At 43.3% G+C, this 23,038-nt stretch overlaps 1 protein-coding gene across 2 annotated transcripts in view; it reads right to left on the minus strand.

The window, feature by feature from the left end:
* The window catches only part of LOC307225864 (sucrase-isomaltase, intestinal-like), a 104,706-nt gene that overhangs the window by 60,539 nt on the left and 21,129 nt on the right, over nucleotides 1–23,038 (minus strand). For both annotated transcript variants that reach the window (XM_079994159.1, XM_079994158.1), the window contains exons 5-7: nucleotides 15,712–15,880; nucleotides 14,987–15,083; nucleotides 10,714–10,826 (exon numbers count right to left, since the gene is read on the minus strand). In XM_079994159.1, coding sequence (XP_079850285.1) covers nucleotides 10,714–10,826; nucleotides 14,987–15,083; nucleotides 15,712–15,880 — 379 coding nt within the window. The remainder of the gene's footprint in view (nucleotides 1–10,713; nucleotides 10,827–14,986; nucleotides 15,084–15,711; nucleotides 15,881–23,038) is intronic.

The following is a 23,038-nucleotide window of genomic DNA, read 5'->3' on the forward strand; positions in this document are numbered from 1 at the left end:
TGAGAGGCTGTGCTAAATAGGACAAAGTGGGAGGGAAAGCATTCCCTTCTTATTTTCTTCACCCAATGCATATTTGTTCGGGCTTTTGTCAGATGATGGGAAACACATGGATTTTCATCTTGGGGTATAAACATCACAGATCACTTCAGCAGTGGGTGTTTTGCGGTGGGGAAGACAGATGCTGCAGACCCCTTTTCAGGCCCACAAAGAAACAAAATTGTGTCCTAATTTCACCCAGTGACTGGTGTCTGCTTCTTTCTTTCCAATACACGCCTCAGCTGTGCCTGGGATTTACTAAAACTACCTTCTTGCTCCTGCTATAGTCCGTACCCTGGTTGTTTCAATTTACCCCCATCTAAAGTTCAAGTCTAAATGGCACATTGAAGAGACCATATTTAGCTGTTCCCATTGACAGGTGGCTGTTCCATGCATTTGTATAGCAATACTGTTCCGCTAATTAAATGTTGGAAAAAATACCCTGAGTTTTCTTCCACATACTGGCTCAGTCCAGTCCCCAGTTTCTTCATAGCCATTGCCAATTAGCAAGCCTTTAATTAAATCAATACAACATTTTGAACTTTCCAGCCCAGAATGATACTATTTTTAATGCCACAGTCTGCTAAGATACCTCATCGAAAGGTTGGTGTTTATTCAGAGCTCTCTGAGTTTTAATTATTTGCATTCACCTCCTCAGGTCAAACACACACACACACCAAGCTCAGCTAATTGCAATCGACTACTCATAGTTCAGGCACTTGATTTGGTATAGCTAAGCATTTGCAAATTGTTGAATGGCAAAATAACAATTGTGCACTCCTTGAAACCATCACACAAGATGGCTTTGCCACCCACAGGGATGAGCTGCAGACAACCGCAAGTTTCTCCAAATATCAAAGCACTTTTAAGATTGCTGTCTTATATATTAAGGCTACCAGATGTTTTTCAGTGAATCTGGGGAAACTTTTCAACTTCAGTAGGAAATGATCGGATTTTGTCAGGGGACTGATTTGGAAATCTGGGGACTGTCCCCGGGAAATGGGGACATCTGGTAATCTTGTTATATATAGTATACAATCTTATAATCTTGCATTGCAAGTGCAACTGGATACTATAAAACTGAACTCTTGCAGCTTTATCAAAATCCTAGCATTGTACAGGTGTTCAGCTACTAATCAGAAAAACTCAAGATAAGAAATGAGGAGTTGGCTTGTCATGGAAAGAATTAGTAAGAAGAGCTTTGGAAAGCTATGTGGTTTTTTGGGAGGGGCGGGGAGGAACCAGTTGTAGAAGTTTTCAGCATTGAATGCACTTTTCACCTGGCTGCTGATACTGAAAGCTAACAAGTAACCTCCCATCTATGTACATAGTAAATTATGACTCAAAGATCTACTGTCCCTTAGCAGGGCCGGATTTAGGTTTGATGAGGCCCTAAGCTACTGAAGGTAATGGGGCCCATTATATGTCCAGCTGTCCTCCGTCAACAACAAACAGACTTCCGGAACGGATTAAGTTTGAGAACTAAGGTTCCCCTTTATATAGAAATGAGCAAACCAGTGATATTTTAGGGAGCAGGCTAGCAGGCGGGGCCCATTTCTTACACCATAGGAGCCTGCACAACACAAAACACTGTTGCTGTATGTAGGTTTTATTTTATTTGTTTTTTATCTTATATTTTAGAAATGTACATCCAGGTGTTTTTTTCCTTTACATTTTCTGGGGGCCCCCAAGAGAGTGGGCCCTAAGCTAAAACTTGTTTTGCTTATACGTAAATCCGGCACTGTCCCTTAGCCAAAAATGTTGTGATCAAAAAAGTTGTGAGTTTATTGTAGGGAATATGAACAAAAAATGAAATGATGTCATTTAAAATCTGCCTAGTGCTTTTTAATTAGTTCAGTGCTTTTGCACTCATTGGCTGGAAAGCTGGAAGACAGAAATAGGTTTACTTCTTGGCACTAATGGGAACTTATTTTCTAAGCATCACAGCCATACAAGAAGAGGGTGTGTCTTTGGTCCCAATCATGTTTGGAGAAGGAAGGTATCAACCTCCTTCATGTATGCTGCGGTCTCAATAAAGACACCCTTCGCCTATAATTCATTAAAGGAAAAGCAACGGTATAGCTGCAACTTATGCTTCTACCATGGTGTGCTACTTGGCCCTTAGTGAGCGTAAAAATAATAATCAAGTACTGGGTTGTTACAGACCTGTCAGTACAAGATTCCCACCACATAGTGGCAGAACTCACAGCCAGGTGACTGAGACATTCTTCAAGGGGAAAGGTGGAGAAGAGGCTTGCTGGAATTCCCAGGAGAAGAGGCTTGATAGAAGCCGATTCCATTACCGTCCAGACTCCAGAATTAAGTAGTGCAAAGGGTGGGGTGTCTGCTTGCTTTAGATTTGGGAGAAGTTACGGGGACTAATGCAATTTGTTAAATATATATGTAAGAGCTGGGACGCCTCCCCCTACCCGCCCCATTGCAGCAGCTTGTATTGGGGGGATATTTGGCAGGAACCCCCCGAGTTTCCCTGGCTTTCTCAGTTTCCTGGCAAGAGCAATGGCAAAATGCATGCATTGTCTCAGGGCATGATCAAACTAAGCTTCTCAGTAATACTTCTGCAGGAGAAAGAGTTCAGCAGGAGTTCAGAGAAAAACTCCAGCACTGAAAGTCTTTCTCACAGCATTAATGCTTCCTCTCAATAACTGAAGGGCCTCAATGTACCGGTACCCTGCTGCTAAATGTTTGAGGGTATGTGTTCCCAAACAGTAAGTACCACCCTTGCATGACATTATCTTAGGTCACATCAACACCATATATTTAAAGCACATAGCTTCCGCCAAAGAGTCCTGAAAAACTGTAGCTTATGCATAGCTGTCAACTTTTCCCTTTTCTTGCAAGGAATCCTATTCGGAATAAGGGAATTTCCCTTTAAAAAAGGGAAACGTTGGCAGCTATGAGCTTACGTTTCACAGAGTTGCAATTCCCAGCACCCTTAACGCACTACAGTTCCTAGGATTTTTTTTTTGGGGGGGGGAAGCCACATTTCTCTGACGCAAATAGGGACATCCTAAAGAAAACCGGGACATTCTGGGTTGAAATCAGAAACTGGGACGGCTTCTGTAAATCTGGGGCTGTCTCTGGAAAATAGGTACACTTGGAAGGTCTGCCATTCTACATGATACAGTTTATTTTTTCTACAAGACAGACCTCTGCAGCACCTTTTCACCAACTAGGTACTGAGTTGATATTGATGTTAGAGCTCAAGGGTGCGTCCTTCAGTAATCTAGAATTTTCATCTGCATTAGCATGCCTTTAGGAGCATCCTGGTTTGGGCTATAGTAGTCCTTCTCTAGGCAGTGTGACCCATACATAATCCTGTTATAGATTCAGTTACGTAACTGCATCCTTGAGCTTGTAAACATCGGGTGTAACCTAAGGCAAGGCTAAATTCTGCCAGAGCCCCCCTGAGGAAACAGCATGTAGGGTTGAACAATTACAAGAAGACTGCTTGCAAGGTGGGCTTAACTTTTAAAACAGTTCCTTTCCCAAGTCCATTAGGCTGGAGCATCTAAGGTGAACTTGATTTTGAATTAACAGAATAGTCCAAGAGAAGACTTTAAAAGTAGGACAGCTGGAGAAACAAATGTTCCTTAGTCTAATTACGCCTTAGATGGTCTCTCAAATGGATCCCCCTGAAGCTTCCCAATAAAGTAGCCAACATCTGGCACATATTCCAGATGGTTCCGCTGAAGCAGAGCAGAATTTAGTAGACCTGGAATTTACGTTTGATGTTGCCAGAATAGAGCTTTCTTTCCTTGAAATGTAGCCTCAGTGTAGAGCTTTCGGTACGCTTTGCAAAACTGGGCAGAACAAAGGCTATAGAATAATTTGCAAAAGTACAATACAGTGGTACCTCAGGTTAAGTACTTAATTCGTTCCGGAGGTCCGTTCTGAACCTGAAACTGTTCTTAACCTGAAGCACCACTTTAGCTAATGGGGCCTCCTGCTGCCGCCGCGCCGCCGGAGCACAATTTCTGTTCTCATCCTGAAGCAAAGTTCTTAACCTGAAGCACTCTTTCTGGGTTAGCGGAGTCTGTAACCTGAAGCGTCTGTAACCTGAAGCGTCTGTAACCCGAGGTACCACTGTAGAGGGTGAAGAAAAATAACTGAAACCGTAGAAGGACTAAATCTATAGGCTACTAGCCAGAAACAAAGAGATGAGGGAATGTCAAAGAGGAATTTTTTGTGTGTGAATTCTTCCTGCAAACAGTGTCTCCTGCATTTGACCATTCATAAAGGGATAACTCTGGAAAAGCTTCACAGCTGAATTCTTATGGGAATGTAATGAATGTATCTGTTTGGAAATAATTGGTGTAATTCAGAGGATATGTTGGCTTTAAAAGGTTATCTAAAAGAGCACAACAATACAATGCATTACCTTTAGTTTTGAAATATTATTTCTAATAAATAAACCCTGGAACATGTTTCCTCTCGATTTATCTGAACTCTAAGGGCATTGTGATCTTTTCTATTGTTTGCCACTAGGATATGTTTTTTCATGTGAAGGTTATGTAAATCTAAAAGTGCACCCAAATAAAGTTGACAAATCAGAGAGGAAGTCTGTAGGCTGGGTAGGATCGCTTTCTATGTGCTGGAAGGTTTATTTTGTGGGGCCACTTTGCAAAAAAGCAACGTATGGTAAAAAGTGGTAGGGCCGGCCCCACCATAATGCTTAGTGAGGTGACTGCCTCAGGTAGCTGATTGAAAGAGTCTTGAAAGGGCAAAAAACGATTAGTTACTTAAGTTATTGTAATTTTACTGCCCTGGAGAAGGAGTAGAACTTGTGGGATTTTGGCTTTATGTGCCAAAGCAGCTTGGCTGGCCTTGGGTACTATGCACATCAACTACATGCACACCATCCATTTAATGCACATGGCTCCCCCCAAAAAAATTCTCTCACAGAGCTATAATTCCCAGCACCCATAACAAACTACCATTCCCGGGACTCTAGAAGCTAATCTTGAAACAACAACAACAACAACTTTGGTTTGTGAAGACTTATTCCTGTCAGAATGGCATTTATTTTTCTCCTATACAGGAATTATTATCATCTCTCCTCAAGCTCCCCAATTAGAAGCTGTGAGAGAAGCAGGATAAGAAGAAGAAGGCATTGAATGCTACCAATTTGGCAGGTGAAAGGGCATACCAGGTCTGAACAAACTAAATTGTCTCCCTCGGCACATCCCTTGCTTTTGAAATTTGCAGTCAACATATTCACCAATTGAGTAATGTTCTAAGAATAGCATCTGGCGTTTAAAGATTTCCAGGAAGCTGGCTTCAGAAATAATTTCACAGTGAAATTACCTCAGAGCACTTCCTCCGACTTCCCACCGTGATTTCCACTGTAGCAAAGAACTTGGGGCAATATCCATTACTACTGGCCTATCACATGTTTATTTTGGAAATATGAGTTGGTGCTTCAGTTATTTTTTTACAGCCCCACCTTAGCTGCCGTTGGGTACCAACAGAGATCAAGACCAAGCCTTATATTTTCAGTTGCTCACACTTTGCTGAGTTGGGGAAATTTTAATTTCAGGGGCAGGCTTCCCAGAGGTTTGCTAATTGAATAGGATTTCACCTGAGAAATTCTGAATGGCGGCTATATTTATACTGGCAATTTCCCAAGGAGTTTTCCTATTATTACAATATAACTGGTACAACACGAACAGAAAATAAAGTTACCATCAATGACACTGACAGTGAAAGTAATTGAATAAAATATATTAATCACACATCGCAACTCTAACTCGGAAGTAATCACCACTGTGTTCAGTTGGACTTACTCCCAGCTAAGTGTGAATAGGATTACAGCCTCAATGTCCTATTTTTATTTTTGTGCTTTTTCGTAAGCTGCCCAGGGCATATTTACTGACAGGTGGCTATAATTAGTTCAATGATTAATAATGATAGTAATGATATAAGGCATCAACAACCACCCATCAAAGCATCCGTTTTGTCATGCCACAAATGTACACTGTGTACGTTTGGGAATGTGTTTGAAATTTACCTGCCGATCTTTGAATTACCTAATTTTAAGGAAAGTAAGTTTATTTGGCCTTACTGATCTTATATCATTCATTTAACACTACCTCTCTCTATTTTAGCAACTGGTTATCTATAGCCAAGCCCTATGCTATAACCTTATTTACTTTTGTGTCTTTAGAAGAGAATTCCTGCATTTACTCTGAGAAGAATGTATGACGGACAGTGTAAGGAGACAAGATCTGGTGTTGCCAATGACACAATAAGCTAAACAATTAATAAATGCCGTATTCTTCAAAGTTGAGAAAGGGCATGGCTAATGTAAGTTTGAAAGGGTGTTAAAAAGGGAAATTGAGCTTTTCCACTGATGAAATAACGGAGGCTTATGAATTATTTTCTTTGACTTCAAATGGACGGGGTTGTCACCTTGACTTCTTCTCAACAGACAGAATTTTTACAAATGCACTTGCTCCCAGAGTGAAAACGTGAAACGGTTCAGTTTGCTTAATTTCTGCCGTCAGCTTTTAAAGGCATTCCTTTGCAAACATACACCATACAGTGGTACTGCTGGTTGTGAACGGGATCCAGTCTGGAGCCCCATTCGCATCCTGAAGTGAACGCAACCCACGTCTGCGCATCCGCGGGTCGCGATTCGCCGCATCTGTGCATGCGCGTGATGTTATTTTGCACATGCACGAGCAGCGAAACCCAGAAGTAACGCATTTTGTTACTTCCCGGTCACCACGGAGCACAACCTGAAAATAATAATAATAATAATAAATGCTCAACCTGAAGCAACTTCAACCTGAGGTATGACTGTAGTTGCATACTTAGAACTGCAGTGTCTCCTCTTTCTGGGCAAGAGAAGATGCCTACCAAGAATGTCACATAGGTACCTGTTACAGGACAGATCCTGCAACGAAAGTATCAGGGCAGTGCCCAGCTAAAGCCTCTTTAGCACATCATCCAGGGTATTCGACTTTTCATAGAAGATGACCCTTCGCTCTGAAGTAAAGGCCTGCCCATGTTCACAGGCAGCTCCCAGTCTTAAAAACAAATAGTCAGCACGCAAAATGGAGTACTTAACAGAGATGCAGAATAAGCAAGCAGCCGATGCTACAATCCTGATGCCAGTTCTGTCACCTATCTACTCAATCAACAGTATCCCCTGATTAAACATGGGTCCTGCCAGTAAGAGCTTATACTTGGCACATTTTTCTAATGTGGCAGTTGGCAATGGGGCGCCTGCAGGAGCCTGTCTTTCTGCCACTACCACCCATGGTTCCCTCAAAAAGTCCTTCCCCATCAAGCTTTGTGTTTGTTGAATTTTGTTAAATAAAAAATCCCCTCAAAATCTACAGTGCATGAGACATGGATTGTTTTTTCTGCTTGGCCCCTGTTGGCACTGCCTCAGCCTCTCCTACACTGATCCCTTTAAATATGCCCACATTTCAATAGATGCCAGGATTGGACAACCATCTTCACATCTGTTTCGAACAGAGGAGAGGTGCAAATAGTTGCTCTCTGTAACTGTGGCATTAGCCAATGTGGGTGCCTCCCCCCCCCAACTGATGGAGCAGCTGATCCTTTCTCTTTTTTGCTTTGTCTGTTTGGATGTGGCAGCCATTTTCTGTCATGACATGCCTTAACGGTAGCCATTTTGTGTTATGCCACAACCTCAGGGCAGCCATTTTGTGACTGGCAGCTGTGGCGCTTTCTGAAAATTCCAAATGGCCTTAAAAGGTTGGCGACCCCCATTCTAATATGATATGTGTCACCATGCACCAACAATCCCCTTTTGCTACCTAGCCTGGCCAAATCAGACAAGTCTCTATACAAGAGAATAATAAAAAGGTAAAGGTAAAGGTACCCCTGCCCGTACGGGCCAGTCTTGACAGACTCTGGGGTTGTGCGCCCATCTCACTTAAGAGGCCAGGGGCCAGCGCTGTCCGGAGACACTTCCGGGTCACGTGGCCAGCGTGACATCGCTGCTCTGGCGAGCCAGAGCCGCACACGGAAACGCCGTTTACCTTCCCGCTGGTAAGCGGTCCCTATTTATCTACTTGCACCCGGAGGTGCTTTCGAACTGCTAGGTTGGCAGGCGCTGGGACCGAGCAGCGGGAGCGCACCCCGCCGCAGGGATTCGAACCGCCGACCTTTCGATCGGCAAGCCCTAGGCGCTGAGGCTTTAACCCACAGCGCCACCTGCGTCCCATGCGCCACCTGCGTCCCATGCGCCACCTGCGTCCCATAGACGGACACAAATTAGGAATGAAAAATGGTAGCATCCAGGAACAATATTCCAGTATCTCTGAGCAGGGAGAAATCGGAAGTGCATGGACACAGGACATGCTTGTTCATTCAGCTGCAAGGCAGGGATGTGGAGAGGGGCAATCCTTTATTCCAAAAGGACTGAATGGGAGAGAGAATCAAAAAAAGACTCCAACTGCTGTTTACACACCCCTGCTTAAACCATATAATCCCTGCTATCTTACTTCCAATATTAGAGCTAGGCTGAGAGAGAACAAAGAGGGCACTCAGGTAAAGCAGTTGAGGGTTTCACTCCCTTCCCCTGTGCACTTTTTCTAATATAAAAGTCCCTGCTTTATACAGTCGAATGGGACGGTGTGCATTTAATAAACACACGTCCAGTTCGGCCTTCAGCAACAGATTTCAGCTAGGAAATTTCAAAGGGAGACGTCAACATGAAACCGCTGAGTTAGAATTCATGTGATCGGATTTGGGCTGAGTAGAAATTGGGAGAGGCTAGTCCCTCTGGGGCTTTGCCAACTCATAATCGGTTGGCTGTGGGTCCCACCTCCTATGGTGGGAACACTGCAATGGCAGAAACACCTCTCTTGCATTGCTGCTTCTCTGAGCTAATAACGCTCCCCCCTGCCCCACTATTCCATCTATTACCCCAATATATATTATCTGCCCACTTGGGATAAGAAACACAAGCAAAAGCAGACTCTGGCCAAGAAATGGTTATGCCATATTGCAGTTCATCTAGAAAGTATCACAGGGCTCTTTTGCAGTAGGATTATTAGTTGCGAACATTTCTAGCTAAGAAGGAGTAGAAATCCTAGGGAAGATTAATGGTTCTTCCCATCTACCAACTCTACAATTCTGTGATTCTGTTAATTCCATGATACCTATCTACCAATCAAATTATTGAGGATTCATTCTGCTTTGCTTGCAGGGTAGTTAATGAGTGTTGCATCAGGCATAGCTGTCAATATTTCCCTTTTTTAAGGGAAATTCCCTTATTCCGAATAGGATTCCTCGCAAGAAAAGGGAAAAGTTGAGAACTATGGCATCAGGGCAAGTGTTAACCTACACTTTCAGGGGCATTTCCTCATCCATTTCCTTACCGCGGAGTCTGATATTTTGGGTGAGTGGGTTTGTTGCGACTGAATCCATTCCCATAACAGCAGCAGTGTGGAATGCCCAAAGGAACCTTGCTTATGAAACAAGCCTAGGCAACCATGGTAAAGTTTCTGAAATGTTCACCCGAGAATTACGGGCAAATGCTCCGAGCATTTCCGCCAATCATTTTGCAAGCAACGCCTCTCTTAGGAAGGAGCCCTCTCAAGTCAGACTGAGTGAAACAAAGGAAGGAAATACAGTGTACATAACAATAACACAGCAATATGTTTTTGTGAATTTGGCACTGTTGTGTACTGAGTTGAATAGGATCCAAATTGCAGCAGTCTGATTGGTCCTAGAACAATAGGATTCAGAATGCAGCAGTCTGATTGGTCCTAGAACAATAGGATCCAGAATGCAGCAGTCTGATTGGTCTGCAGGAGCCACCCAATCCAACTCCAGGTGGAAGTGAAGCCGCAACCTGATTGGCCTACAGGTGAATCCCGGAATTAGCCAATCACGTGGGGCCCATCGTGTAAATAATGTATATAAAGCAGACATTTTGGGGGAACTTCCATTCCTCCTCACTACTATGAGCTGAATAAAGAGCATGAAATCCACACTCGACTCCAAGTATATTTCAGGCACCTTCTAGGGAAAACAAGGATTCACAGGTGGCGTTAAAGGGGCTGTAATCAGAGCTCCAAGTTATTGAGAAGGCCTTTTGTGCTTTGAGAAAATATTGGTGCTATGTGCTAGAAAAATGCAATGAAGAGAGGGGAGGGGAGGAAAAAGGGGGAACCAAATAAACAAATCTAGATGGAACATGGGTTACAAACCCTTGGTGAACATTCCAATATCCTATTATTTATTTCAGTTCTTACTCCCTGAACTCATCCAGATACTAGACTGATAAACATTAACTTTTAGCAGATTGATAACATTTTAAAGATGTTTTACAGCAACTTCAATTCCTTCTACCTCTATATTAAAATTCATAGATAGGACCAGTATTAAAGTTGCCCCACTGGCTTCTGAAGATTCAAATTTTTTTCAGTGCAACTCAACAAATGCAACGAAGAGTCAAGGAGGCTAATAAAACCACCCCATTGCAAACAAGTAAGTATAGTTGTCGATTTAAAGATCAGTACAATTGATCTTTAAATCAAGAGGGTGTGTTTTTGTTGTTGTTTTGCAAAGGGGTGACGCACCGAGTTTCACTGTCATCATTGTAATGCAATACCTCATGCAAACCCACAACCAAATCAACAAGAACCGCATGCCTGAACAGATTTTTCAACTAACCTCTGTGTATTGCTGGATTACATTTTCTGGAGTTGGGCCAAGGAAGACATAGAAATCGAGAACCCCTCCAATGGTGCGGAAGGTCAAAGATGGCTCTGGATGCAACGTGACATCTAGAAGAAGTTGAGAGATATGTTGAATTCAGTATAAATTACCTCAGAGCAAAGGATCCCTATGCAATGACCTTGACTTTTCTGTACGTTATTATTATTGCTATGTAGGTCATCAAGGGACTTAATGTAACCCCACCCACACTCCCCGCCAAGCAAGCTCAAAATATTTAGCATTATTTAACTAAACAGAAACAGACACTCCTTCAAACCCATCTTTGGCGGGCACATAGCCCAGTGCGTGTGAAAACAGGAAAAAGCAAGTGATTATGCAGTGGTAGGATTTGATGTACGATTCTGAAGCACAGTAACAAAATAATAATAATAAGTCAGGGTTTCTTTTTTATTTAGAAAATAACAACTCGGCAACTCTAGACATTCTAACAATGCTTAAATATAGATCTGACTGCAAAATATCCTTCTTTTGTTGTCTCTGCTTGGCTAAGAATTTTTATTTCATTGCTTTAGGGAAGATTCTCCTTTTTGAAAATTACAGAGCGAGATTAATACAGTAAGGTGACCATGGCAACAGGCAAAGCTATACCCCGTCAACAGAATACAAGACAAATCTAAATTGGTTTGTTTCAACTGTATGAACCCCCAAGGAAATTTGTAGCAACTTCATTTTTTGTGTGGTTTTTTTAGCACATGCATCTATTTTTAACAGTTAATCATAATTTTTAGTGGAACAGACCCATTTTGCTTCATTTAACAATAGCTTATTACAGGCTCTGGGAACATGAGAGCAAGACTTTGGGAATCCCGTGATACCATTTTAGAAAAATTAAAACACTTTTCACTGAAGATGTTATCTTTATTTAGTAGACCCAAACTAGCGTCATCACTGAGTTCTAGAAGATGTTATATTATATTCCTATAATCCCTCTCCTTCCTTACTCAGAAGTAAATTCATTGAGGTCAATGGACCTTACTCTCAAGAATATTTGCATAGGATTTCAGCCTCAGTTCTAGATCTGTCAGTCTAGAATTAAAGTCGCACTTTTGACCATTATTGTCCCTGTATTTGCTGCCTTATACCACAAGGGTCTAAAGGCAACATAAATACAAGAAAAATAAATACTATAAAAAGTCGGACCAACTAAAAGGTAGGTAAAGGGTAAAGGGACCCCTGACCATTAGGTCCAGTCGTGACTGACTCTGGGGTTGCAGCGCTCATCTCGCTTTATTGGCCGAGGCAGCTGGCGTACGGCTTCTGGGTCATGTGGCCAGCATGACTAAGCCGCTTCTAGTGAACCAGAGCAGCACACGGAAATGCCGTTTACCTTCCTGCCAGAGCGGTTCCTATTTATCTACTTCCACTTTGGCGTGCTTTCGAACTGCTAGGTTGGCAGGAGCAGGGACCAAGCAATGGGAGCTCATCCCATCGTGGGGATTCGAACTGCTGACCTTCTGATCGGCAAGTCCTAGGGTCTGCGGTTTAACCCACAGCGCCAGGTACTCACTGACTAAAAACAAACCAGATATGAAAACCTCAACAATCGAATGCCTAGGGAGTAAAGAAAAGTCTTGGCTTGGTGGCAAAAAGATGTCACCAAACCAGACCTGGAGACCCTGGAGAAAGCATTCCAAAGGCCAGGAGGCTACCACTGAAATGGCCATTTCTCCTTCAGTCACCCTCCATACATCTGCTGGAGGAGGCACCTGGAGAAGAGCCTCTACACTGACATGAAAGACCCAGGTAGGTTCACATGGGGAGAGACACTGTAGGAAGTGTTATGGTCCAAAGCTATGTTAAGCCTTAGAGGTAAAAAACCAGCACTTTGAATTGAGGTGGGAAATGTACTTTTCTCCCAGTATTCACTGATGCAGGTTTAGGAACACCTTTCTATTCCTGTACAGTGGTACCTCGCAAGACGAATGCCTCGAAAGACGAAAAACTCGCAAAACGAAATAGTTTTTCGTTTTTTGAGTTGCTTCGCAAGACGGATTTCCCTATGGGCTTGCTTCGCAAGACGAAAACGTCTTGCAAGTTTGTTTCCTTTTTCTTAAAACCGTGCATTCACTTCGAGGAGCAACTCATAGCCTTTGGTAGCCTTTTTTGAGGTTTTTGAAGACTTTGGTGATTTTTGAAGCTTTTCCAAAGTCCGTGCTTTGCAAGACGAAAAAATCGCAAGACGAAAAAACTCGCGGAACGAATTCATTTCGTCTTGCAAGGTACCACTGTATACTGTATCTGGCCTCCTTATTTACTTCTTATAAACTGTTTCCTTTATGAATAATTATTAAGATTTTCCTAATTATAACTTAAATATCCACAGGAAGGAAGTCCTTTATTTGGTTGTTTGTACTGTTGTATATTATGCTCATTGTATGTTATTGTCAGGGACTCAGCGGGAGCGCAGGGAGGGGAGGAGATGGAGAGCGAGGGGGAGCAATCCGAGGGCAGCGTAGGAGAAGATGACAGCAGCCCGAGAGATTCCATGAGCCTCTCCAGCGAATCGGAAGATTCACAGAAGGGGGCACCGATGGCCAGGGCAAGGGGGGACCCAAGGGGGACACCCCAGAAGCAAGGGGCCAGCGGGGACTCCCAGAGCAGCAGTTGGAAATCAGGACCAGCTTCCCCACCAGAGCATAGTGGGGGGGGAGGAGTCCCAGGTATCAGAGCCCACATATTCACCACCAGCGAGAGAAGATGAGTCAGGGTTGGCCACGCCTCCATCGGAGAGCGAGGGAACGGTCAAGAGGAAAGTTGCCGGCTGGGCGCGCGCGCCAAGTTCAAATGTACAGGCGAGCGGCACAGAAGGTAGCCCGGATAGGGAACCAGGTCCTAAAGCCCGCCGGAAGGAGGGGGAAGAATCAGGGGGGTCAGCATCAGAGGAGTCCAGAAAGGATGAAACCCTAGCGGGCAGGAGGGCCCAGAGGAGAAAGGAACTTAGGAAGAGGTGGAGCGAAGCGAGAGTCTTAAACTGGTGTGGAAGGGGCGGAGACTCAGACGGGACTTCGCCGGTCTAGGCTTTAAGACGTAGAGCTGCGCGCTGCGGCTTTGAAATGGAAACTAAACCTCAATAAAGACTTTTGTACATAACGACAGCCTGGCGTTGGTCCTCTGTGAGCTGGGACCTAGGGGCAGCTCTGACAGTTATGTTCATGTTTATGGAGGGTGGATTTTTGTATTGGGGGGGTGGGGGTCTATTGTTGTAAATAAAATTTCCAATAAAATTATTAAAAAGTAAAGGAACACCTTTCTATTAATTTAATGCTCTTTGAGGCATTGGAAGCATCTATATATTATAATACTTTGATCATTTTATATGAGAAATGTGTGCTAAGTAGTGGCTTTTTTTGGTATGCAATCTATGACCATACATTTTTCATTTCGGTGCATGTGAAAGCTGGCCTTCTATTAGGTAAAGGTAAAGGACCCCTGGACAGTAAAGACTAAAGGCAACTATGGGGTTGTGGCACTCATCTCGCTTTCAGGCCAAGAGAGCCGGCGTTTGTCCACAGACAGCTTTCCGGGTCATGTGGCCAGCACAACGGGACACCGTGATGGAAACCAGAGCGCATGAAAATGCCGTTTACCTTCCCACCACAGCGGTACCCATTTATCTACTTGCACTGGCATGTTTCCGAACTGCTAGGTTGGCAGGAGCTGGGGCAGAGGAATGGGAGCTCACCCTGTTGCGGGGATTCGAACTGCCAACCTTATGCTCGGCAAACCCAAGAGGCTCAGTGGTTTAGACCACAGCGCCACCCGTGTCTATTAGGTAGAATGACATGGCCACCTCAAGCAATAGAAGCTGGGTGGTGAGAAGCATTAGGGAAGTGTTGGGTTGTCACATGCCCTACACCCCCTAAGTTAGGGGGTCTGCAGCACTTCAGTGTCACTGAGAAAATCTCATGTCTGTTTTGACATGAGATCCAACTGCCTGTCCTGTACTCAGAATGGTGTGCACTCCAATTTGTCATTTTCCTCAGACAGCAATTTCTTGAGCAGTCCTGAATGGCTGGAGCTCCTCACATACAAAAATGTTGTCGTGTGTTTCCCCTCCTTTACCTTTACCTTTACCTTACTATATGACATGGGACTTCAGGTATACCTCATCCCTAAATTACATCAATAAGGGAAATTGTATGCCAAATATTATTATTAAAAGAACTGCAGTCTAAACAGTTCTGTTTAATTGTTAACCTTTGATTACCTTGTGCGTTGGCATTGAGGAAAAGTACACCGTGAGCGTTTGCGTCAGTCTCAACGCACATGTAAAAAGGATGAACTCCATACAGATTTGCATTCATCTGAAATAAATAATAATAATGATTACCTCTAGTTTTAGTTTTATTGCTTTACTCAGGTATGGTTATCGCAACAGTGTCTAGGCTGCTGAACAGGCATAGCACCTTCCTAAGAAGCTCTACAGTCTTCAGTTAAAATTTTGCTAGTCTTATTTTAAATAATAAAATAAAATAAAATATTTTCCTTTAAGTTCCTCAGATGATTTGCCCAAACAGGAACCATTTGCCTTAAAAATCAGTATCACCCTATGCAACTTCCTGCTTGCCCGCCTCTCTTCTCTTTGACCTCTTCCCCTTTTTAGGTTTTCCTAAATTCCTCAGGACAGTGTCCAAATTAAATCAGGATCTACTGGAGGATATGAACGGACTTAATTTAAAAAGCACATAATTCATGTTTAGAAAAGCAACCATCAACATCTGCCTACAATTCATCCAAGATGGCCAAGGGTTATGTGAAATGAGCCAAAACTGCCCAGAGAAGCAAAATGTGGTGCTTGATAGTTAATAACTTGGATTAATGTGTGAGGGGAAGCCTAACTAATAGCTACTATTAATAAATGGCAGAAGACGTATAGAAGGCGCAAGGCTCTTTCTGGGAGAGGAGTGCAAGATGTAATATTGAACTACTTACTTTGGGAGACTGGTCTCTAGAATACATCCCGTAGGTTATATGGTTCATATTGTGCTTAAAGGATGGGTGCTGGTGTTCACCAAAGCCGTACACAGAACTGGACGGGACATTGGTTGAAATGCGCAGGTACTGCTGGGAAAACACCAGATCTGCAAGGGACGTGTCCCACCTATGTCAAAAAGAACAGCAAGCATAAATGTGATGTGGTTGCTTTTGCTAGATGTTAAATTTCATTAAGCCCGATACAAACTGTGGTGTCTGTCACAGACAGTAACATACTTGAAAGGTTATACCTAAAAATTAAACAGGTAAGTTTTTTTTTTTTAAAAAAATCATTGCTAAAAGAAATACGAATACAATATGTGGTCTTTGAAACAAAATCACTCCTTGATCTGCTTGCCAGTTCTTCTGATGCCTGCGGGTCACACACACACACACACACACACCCCGCACATGGTGACATTTAGAATGTCACTAAGAATAAGCACTTATGCACATAGACATACTGAATCCCCATTGTTATGGTGCATTTATTTTTCTGACGTGTTTCCTACTGGTTGGGGGGTTTTCCCCCTAGAATTTTCAGCAATAAGGAACAAAGCTAAAGTTCAAATCCAGCTGAGAATTTGGGTGAGGCAATTGGCGGTAGACAAAGTTGTGGCGATGCAGTGATGTCACTGGGAGCACACTAAGCTGTCACAGACCCCCTGATCCAGGCCAAAGGCCCATCAAGTTCAACATCCTGTCTTCACAGTGGCCAATCAGATGCCTGCAAACAGGACATCTCCATTGCCCAGACAACTGGACCAATCCTTCCTGCCTTGCTGGTCGTTTTGGCCCACGTCCACACTACACACTTAAAGCACTATGATACAACTTTAAAAACAGTCATGGCTTCCCCCAAATAATTCTGGGAAATGAAGTTTGTTGATGGGGGAGAGCCCCGTTCCCCACAGAACTACAATCACCAGAGTGATTTAAAAACCAACCCCTCTTCACACATAACTGAGAATTGTAGCTCTAGGGGGGGAATAGAGGTCCAGGGTTGTAAAGACTGCAGAGAGAATAACTGGGTGCACTCTTCCCACCTTAGATCAAATCTATGATGTCAGGTGCCATAAGAAATCTGCAGAGATAGCGCAGGATAGTACGCACCCCAGAAATGATCTCTTTCAGCTTCTGCCTTCTAGAAGAAGGTATAGGGCAGGGGTCAACAACCCGTGGCTCCGGAGCCGCATGTGGCTCTTTTACACCTTTGCTGTGGCTCCGGGGCGGATACTAGAGAGGGGAGGAGGCACATTGTGTGCCCTGACACTCCCCACTGTTTTAAATGTCGCAATGGTTTTGCGGCTCCCAGTTGTTTTTTCTTCGGTCCAAGTGGCTCTTTTTGTCTTAAAGGTTGTTATAAAGACCAGGACTAGCCACCTGAGAAACAGTTTCTACCCAAATGCAATTCTGGTTCTAAACGCAGCATAAGGAGTCTCTATAGTATATCGTATTTTCAAATGGGGTTTCAGAGTTTTTAGGGGTTTTTGAATGTCTTAGGTAGATTTTTCAATTTCATTGTTCTGTATGGGACAATGACAATAAAGATCTCGTATATCGTATCCTAAAAAAGCTCAACACCTTTAACAAACTATAGCCCCCAGGATTATTGGGAGACTGTTCAAAGTGACATCATAGTGCTCCAAATGTATGGTATAAAAGTGTGTACTAGCAAAACCCAAAGTTGGGGAAGGCTGCTCCCAAGTAAGGTAATTCCCCCCCCCCGGACCACGCAGGATGCCCCCCTCACACCACAGCGACTCCATCAGTTAATTGGCTAATTCATTAATCTATGGCCATTTGAACGGTGTGTGGAGGTATTGTTTTTGTTTGTTATTATGGTACATATTTTGTGTTTTGTGATCCTTGGATGAAGGGTGGTATGTAAATTTAATAAGCAACAACAATAATAATCAATTCTGTTTCTTAAAGCCCATTTGTTTGCCTTGCAATAGGGATATAAACCAGGGTAATCACTCTGACCCACTTGTGAAAATTTGCCATTGTATTTCTTCCCCTCAGCGTAACAGTGGAGCCTACAACCATAATGTGTGTGTGTGTGTGTGTGTGTGTGTGTGTGTGTAGGAAGGCTTCTTTCCTGGCTGGCCATTAAGATTTGAGGTGCCTACCATCTCCCTGAACTGACAGTAGCTAGAAGAAAAAATTAGGACACATCAGACCTGATCAAAGCACAGAGAAGGTTCTTTTCCCTTTGATTTTCTATTTTTGCCTTCTTTCCTCTCATGGCCCTTTTATATTTATTTCGGCTAAATTCCCTGTGTTACTCACAGGGACTTTCAAATTAGCCTGCCGCATTACGTTGGTCGTTACCAGGGCTATGACGAACATTTTGACTTGAACGGTGTATTTATGTATGGCCTTCTCTCTGCCTTCGTCAACCTGTGAACTTGCTACAATAAATTAAACCAAATTGTCTGGAAAAGGACCTCGTGGAATTGGCATTTCTCTTAACAGAAATTACTTGCTATTAGGGGCTTTGATAAAATGAAGTGGAAGATCAAATTAACCAATGAATGAATGAAGTGGAATGTTCTCCACACCCAAAATGACTCAATTACCACGGCTATTTATTGCTTTTGTATTACATCCTTTCAGAGATGGTGTTCGTACAGTTTGATAGAACAGAGTTTGCTGAATTTGAGACAAATGCCTTATTTGTGTGGGTTCCAGTGGCTGGCTCCATATGACTTACAGCCTCCCATCAAGAAAGCACAATGAACTTTGTCTTTGAAAGAAGATACGGTAATTCCTTATTTATCTTTGTAACCCAGTTGTACCTGGATTATGTGAACATTAGCGATCATTAGCTATTGTAACATGCTGACTGTGAACAAACAGCGAGTGACAAAGTAATTCTTCTGGATTGGGGGGGGGGGAGAAGCCAATTGCTTCCAGTCTTTGATGTACCTAGTAGCTATAAAGTGTGCATCTCACAGTGCGAGCCACCTACATACATGCCAATAGAAGCTTCTGTACCTATGGGCTGCATACCCACATGACTGGCAAAAATTATTTGCTTATTTATATAGCATCATTAGTGTGTATGAAGCTTTACAGAGTATAGGAGAGCAGGTTCCTGAGCTGAGGAATTTACAGCCTACAATCTGATACAGGAAAAGCAGGGAAGGGGTACAGTGGTGTAGCGTGGGTTGTCAGCACCCGGGGCAAGGCAAGTAATTTGCACCCCCTAACCCATGGATTTGCGCCCCCTAACCCGTGGATTTGTGCCCCCTAACCCTTACCCCCAGATGTTGCGGCCGGTGCGGCCGGCCCCCCCTGCACCCCCCACGCTACGCCACTGAAGGGGTAAGGAAGAGAAGTGAGGACTGATGAACCGGGGTGGGGGTGGGAAAATATGTGCTTTGCTATAGGCTGAGTTACAACAGGACAGGGGAAGTAGGGAATTATGCCTTTAGGCTTCACAGAAGCTGGTCTTTGAGGAGATTTTGGAAGGTACTAATGGAGTCAGCTCCACATGTGTTTTGGGAGGCGGTTCAAATTTACAAAGCATGGAAGTGAGAGCTGGACCATAAAGAAGGCTGATTGCCAAAGAATTGATGCTTTTGAATTATGGTGCTGGAGGAGACTCTTGAGAGTCCCATGGACTGCAAGAAGATCAAACCTCTCCATTCTGAAGGAAATCAGCCCTGAGTGCTCACTGGAAGGACAGACCCTGAAGCTGAGGCTCCAAGACTTTAGCCACCTCATGAGAAGAGAAGACCCTGGAAAAGACCCTGATGTTGGGAAAGATTGAGAGCACAAGGAGAAGGGGACGACAGAGAACAAGATGGTTGGATAGTGTTCTTGAAGCTACTAACATGAGTTTGACCAAACTGCAGGAGGCAGTGGAAGACAGGAGTGCCTGGCATGCTCTGGTCCATGGGGTCACGAAGAGTCGGACACGACTAAACGACTAAACAACAACGGAACAAGAAAAGGCAGAGTCTTTTGAGAGAGCTGGAGACCTTGAGATGGTGGAGTTGGAAGAGTGAAGACTGCAGACAAGTATTGGGATATAAGTGTGGAGAGATGCAGGGAGAGGGGCAAAGCCAATGTGAGGAACAGTGTCCCATGGCCAGAGTGATGAAAAAGGTGGGTGGGGTTTGGCACATGAATGCTGGATAGACATGAGAGAACCGAAGTGAGACAATGGAAGACCAGAGATGAGAAGATTGCTGTAGTCTACCTGAGAGACAACCAGGACATTAACCAGAGATTTTACTGAGGTAGCAGAGCGGATGGGTCACCTTTTTGTAATGTTTTAGGGGAAAGCATTACCCCATCACTGCACTAGCACCAGTAGTTTTCAATTTTCGCTCCTGAGTCACCTCTCACCAACAGCCGAAGCATATGTCATTGGACACATTAGCTGTTGGTTTGTTCTTATTGCTGAAGCGACTACAATATATCCTCAGGAGTTTGTATCGACCATCTTTCAATTTTAAAAGCAAAGAAGCAAAAACCTCCTATGAGAACATGAAGAATCGCTAAAGCTCTGTTAAGAACTATTAGGTAAGCCTAGTCAGCAAGTTACTATTAACTACATACAGTACGTTTTTCTGAGGAAGGACGCAGGGGTACGCATACCCCTAAACATTTTGTGAATCTAAGTTTGGCCTCATTGAGGGGCAGTATTTCAATATGAGTAGGAAAATGAGAGTACCCCTAAACATTTTTTAAGGAAAAAAAGCACTGACTACATATATACTGTGAAAAGACTCTTCACAGTATTTATTCAGTTCATCCTCACAAGAGTTCTATGAAACAATCCATTATAATTTGGCTGCAAATTGAGCCAAGATGTGAGTGATGTGCTCAGCACCTCACAAGGAATCCATGGCTGAAAATGCCCAGCTTCCAGTCCAAACCTCTTGCCATTGGGCAATGTTATACTTATGAAAAAGCAACAACAGAAACAGAGTAATGTGGGCTGTAACTCTTCAATTGTTGCTTTAGCCCACAGAACACTCCTATAAATACATTCAGGAATCATACAATTGTTTCCTTTCACCAGTTATATCTGAAGGGCCCACCACTACACGCTGACATTTATTGTTGAAGTTGTCATGGCAATTCACTTATTCCTATACTATACTATACAATGTGCACTGTACAACTGAGTCTCTGGCATGATTTGAATGAAAATGGCAAGATTATGATTCCATCGCTTTAAAAACAGAGTGTGAAAGCTCATAATATGGTGGCCCATTCAATCTAACCTCACAACCTCTCCCTCTCTCTTTCTCTCATGTTATCTTATTCCAAACTGTCATCTCAAACATCTCAGTGTGATCCACAAGGAATAACCCAAGAGAGGATCCACTCCAATCTTCTGCCCAAAAGCAGATAGTGTATTCATCCTTGTTCTGTCACTCCCTCTAACACTGAATCTGGAGGGGGAAATGTGTGCTAATGGTTTTGCAGGCAAAATGGCACCACTTGCAGATTTGCAGAATTACATAACATAATGAAAGATAAAATGAGACAAAAAAAGTCTGTGCGTGTATGCACTGGCATGGAGAAAAGGTGGGGAGTGGAATACAGAAGTGAGGGATTGGTCAGTCAAGCCACGCACTCACAGCACGATCCACTCCAAAATGGCCGAAGAGAAGAAACATTGTGCTAGGTCTTGGAGATGAAGAAAGCAGGAGGGAGAGGAGGAGGAGGAGGAAGAGGGAAGACCCAGGTTGAAGTCTGGGGCAGTGGATGCATGTAGCACAGAAGATAGAGGGCAAGATTTTGTTGTGGGTCTGCTCTAAAGTTCACCCTTACATCTGCTGGTTCCCCAAAGGTCTGCAGGAAATAGGAACCAAAATGAGGTTTCTAGCAAAGGATGTAGCACATATATTTTTAGGTATATGACAGCTCCCTCGCTTGGGAAGTACCTTGTTTTGCTGTTGTAAATATCCTTCCGAAAACAGGTGCTTCATTCCAAACCCTGTTTCAGGAGGCTTAGGAAGATATGCTGCTATTTTTAGCTTCTCATCAGGAAGACAGACTGACTCAGGAGCCCAGGAGGGGCGATGGCCGGCTGAAGACTGCCTTTCTGACTGGTCCTTGAACTTAACAGCATACAGAAGACATGCAGAAAGGCATTCTCTGTCCACAACACCAGGAGAAAGTGTAACCATTATGGAACAGTGAGCCAGCTTGGAAAATAAATACAGTGGGGTGGGGGAATGCTTGGTTTATTTTTAGGAGGCAGAATATAACTAATTTAGTTGGAGCATTTCATGGATGACTGAAAGGCAGAGGAGTGTGGCTTGCTGAAACATGGTCACTTATTCCCTGAACATTAAAAGTTCACGTGGCTCAAAAGCTTTGTTCCATTTAATTTTCTCCTGAGGACATCAACCTGCTTTCTTCCTACAATAGTTCCAGGCATTACCACCCTCTGCTTTTCTTATCTGGACAGCTGGGGAGCTTGATAAACTTTCACAGTTGTAAAACTTTGATGGCGACTCTTGGATAAATCATGACAGTATTCATGAAACTGGCATTTGCACTTGGCTGGGTTCTTTATGAACTTCCTGCCGTTGCTTCTTTGTAAACAACCCAAAGGAACATTTATTGCTGCGCATTGCAATTCTGTTTGAAATGCCAACGTCTGCACGACTGCTCCTTCAAATGAGCAAAACCCATCCAAGGGACAGGAGCCAGACAACTTGCAAAACACCTTCTCCACTAAGACCATTTTATAGTTTCCTTATATTTTGCCGCCCAGGATTCCGATCGTCCAAACATCACAGAGACTTGGAATGTAGCAAAGGATCAAAGCATCATTCCAAGGTCACATCCTGATTTCTCCTCATTCTCTAGATCATTTGAATTTTCCTCCAAGTTCCTCTGTCTCTTAGATTAACAACAACAACAAAATGATTTTCTCAAGAGTCTTAGAGCCTCCCATATTTTGAAATTTTTATCTCCTAGGAAGCTAACTCGGATTTTTTAATATTTTTTTTACAAAGACAGGGCTTGCAATAACAAATGAATAAATAAATAAATGGGCATGTCTTTTGTAAGCATTACATGGCATTCTCACGGGGATACATTTTTTAGTGGTTTTCATCCAGTGTCATTTATAGGGGCCCCCTTGACTTTGGTTATAAAAATATAACCCAAACTAACAATAAAACAGAGTACTTAAGAGCAAGCTACTAATGCCAAAACATGCTAACAGGATGATTTCGTTGGATTAAAACCCCAGACACCTCTCCCTATTCCAGCCAGCCCATGTATTAAGATCTTTATATTTGTGGTA

Source organism: Podarcis cretensis (assembly GCF_951804945.1).
Source record: "Podarcis cretensis genome assembly, chromosome: 10".
NCBI lineage: Eukaryota > Metazoa > Chordata > Lepidosauria > Squamata > Lacertidae > Podarcis > Podarcis cretensis.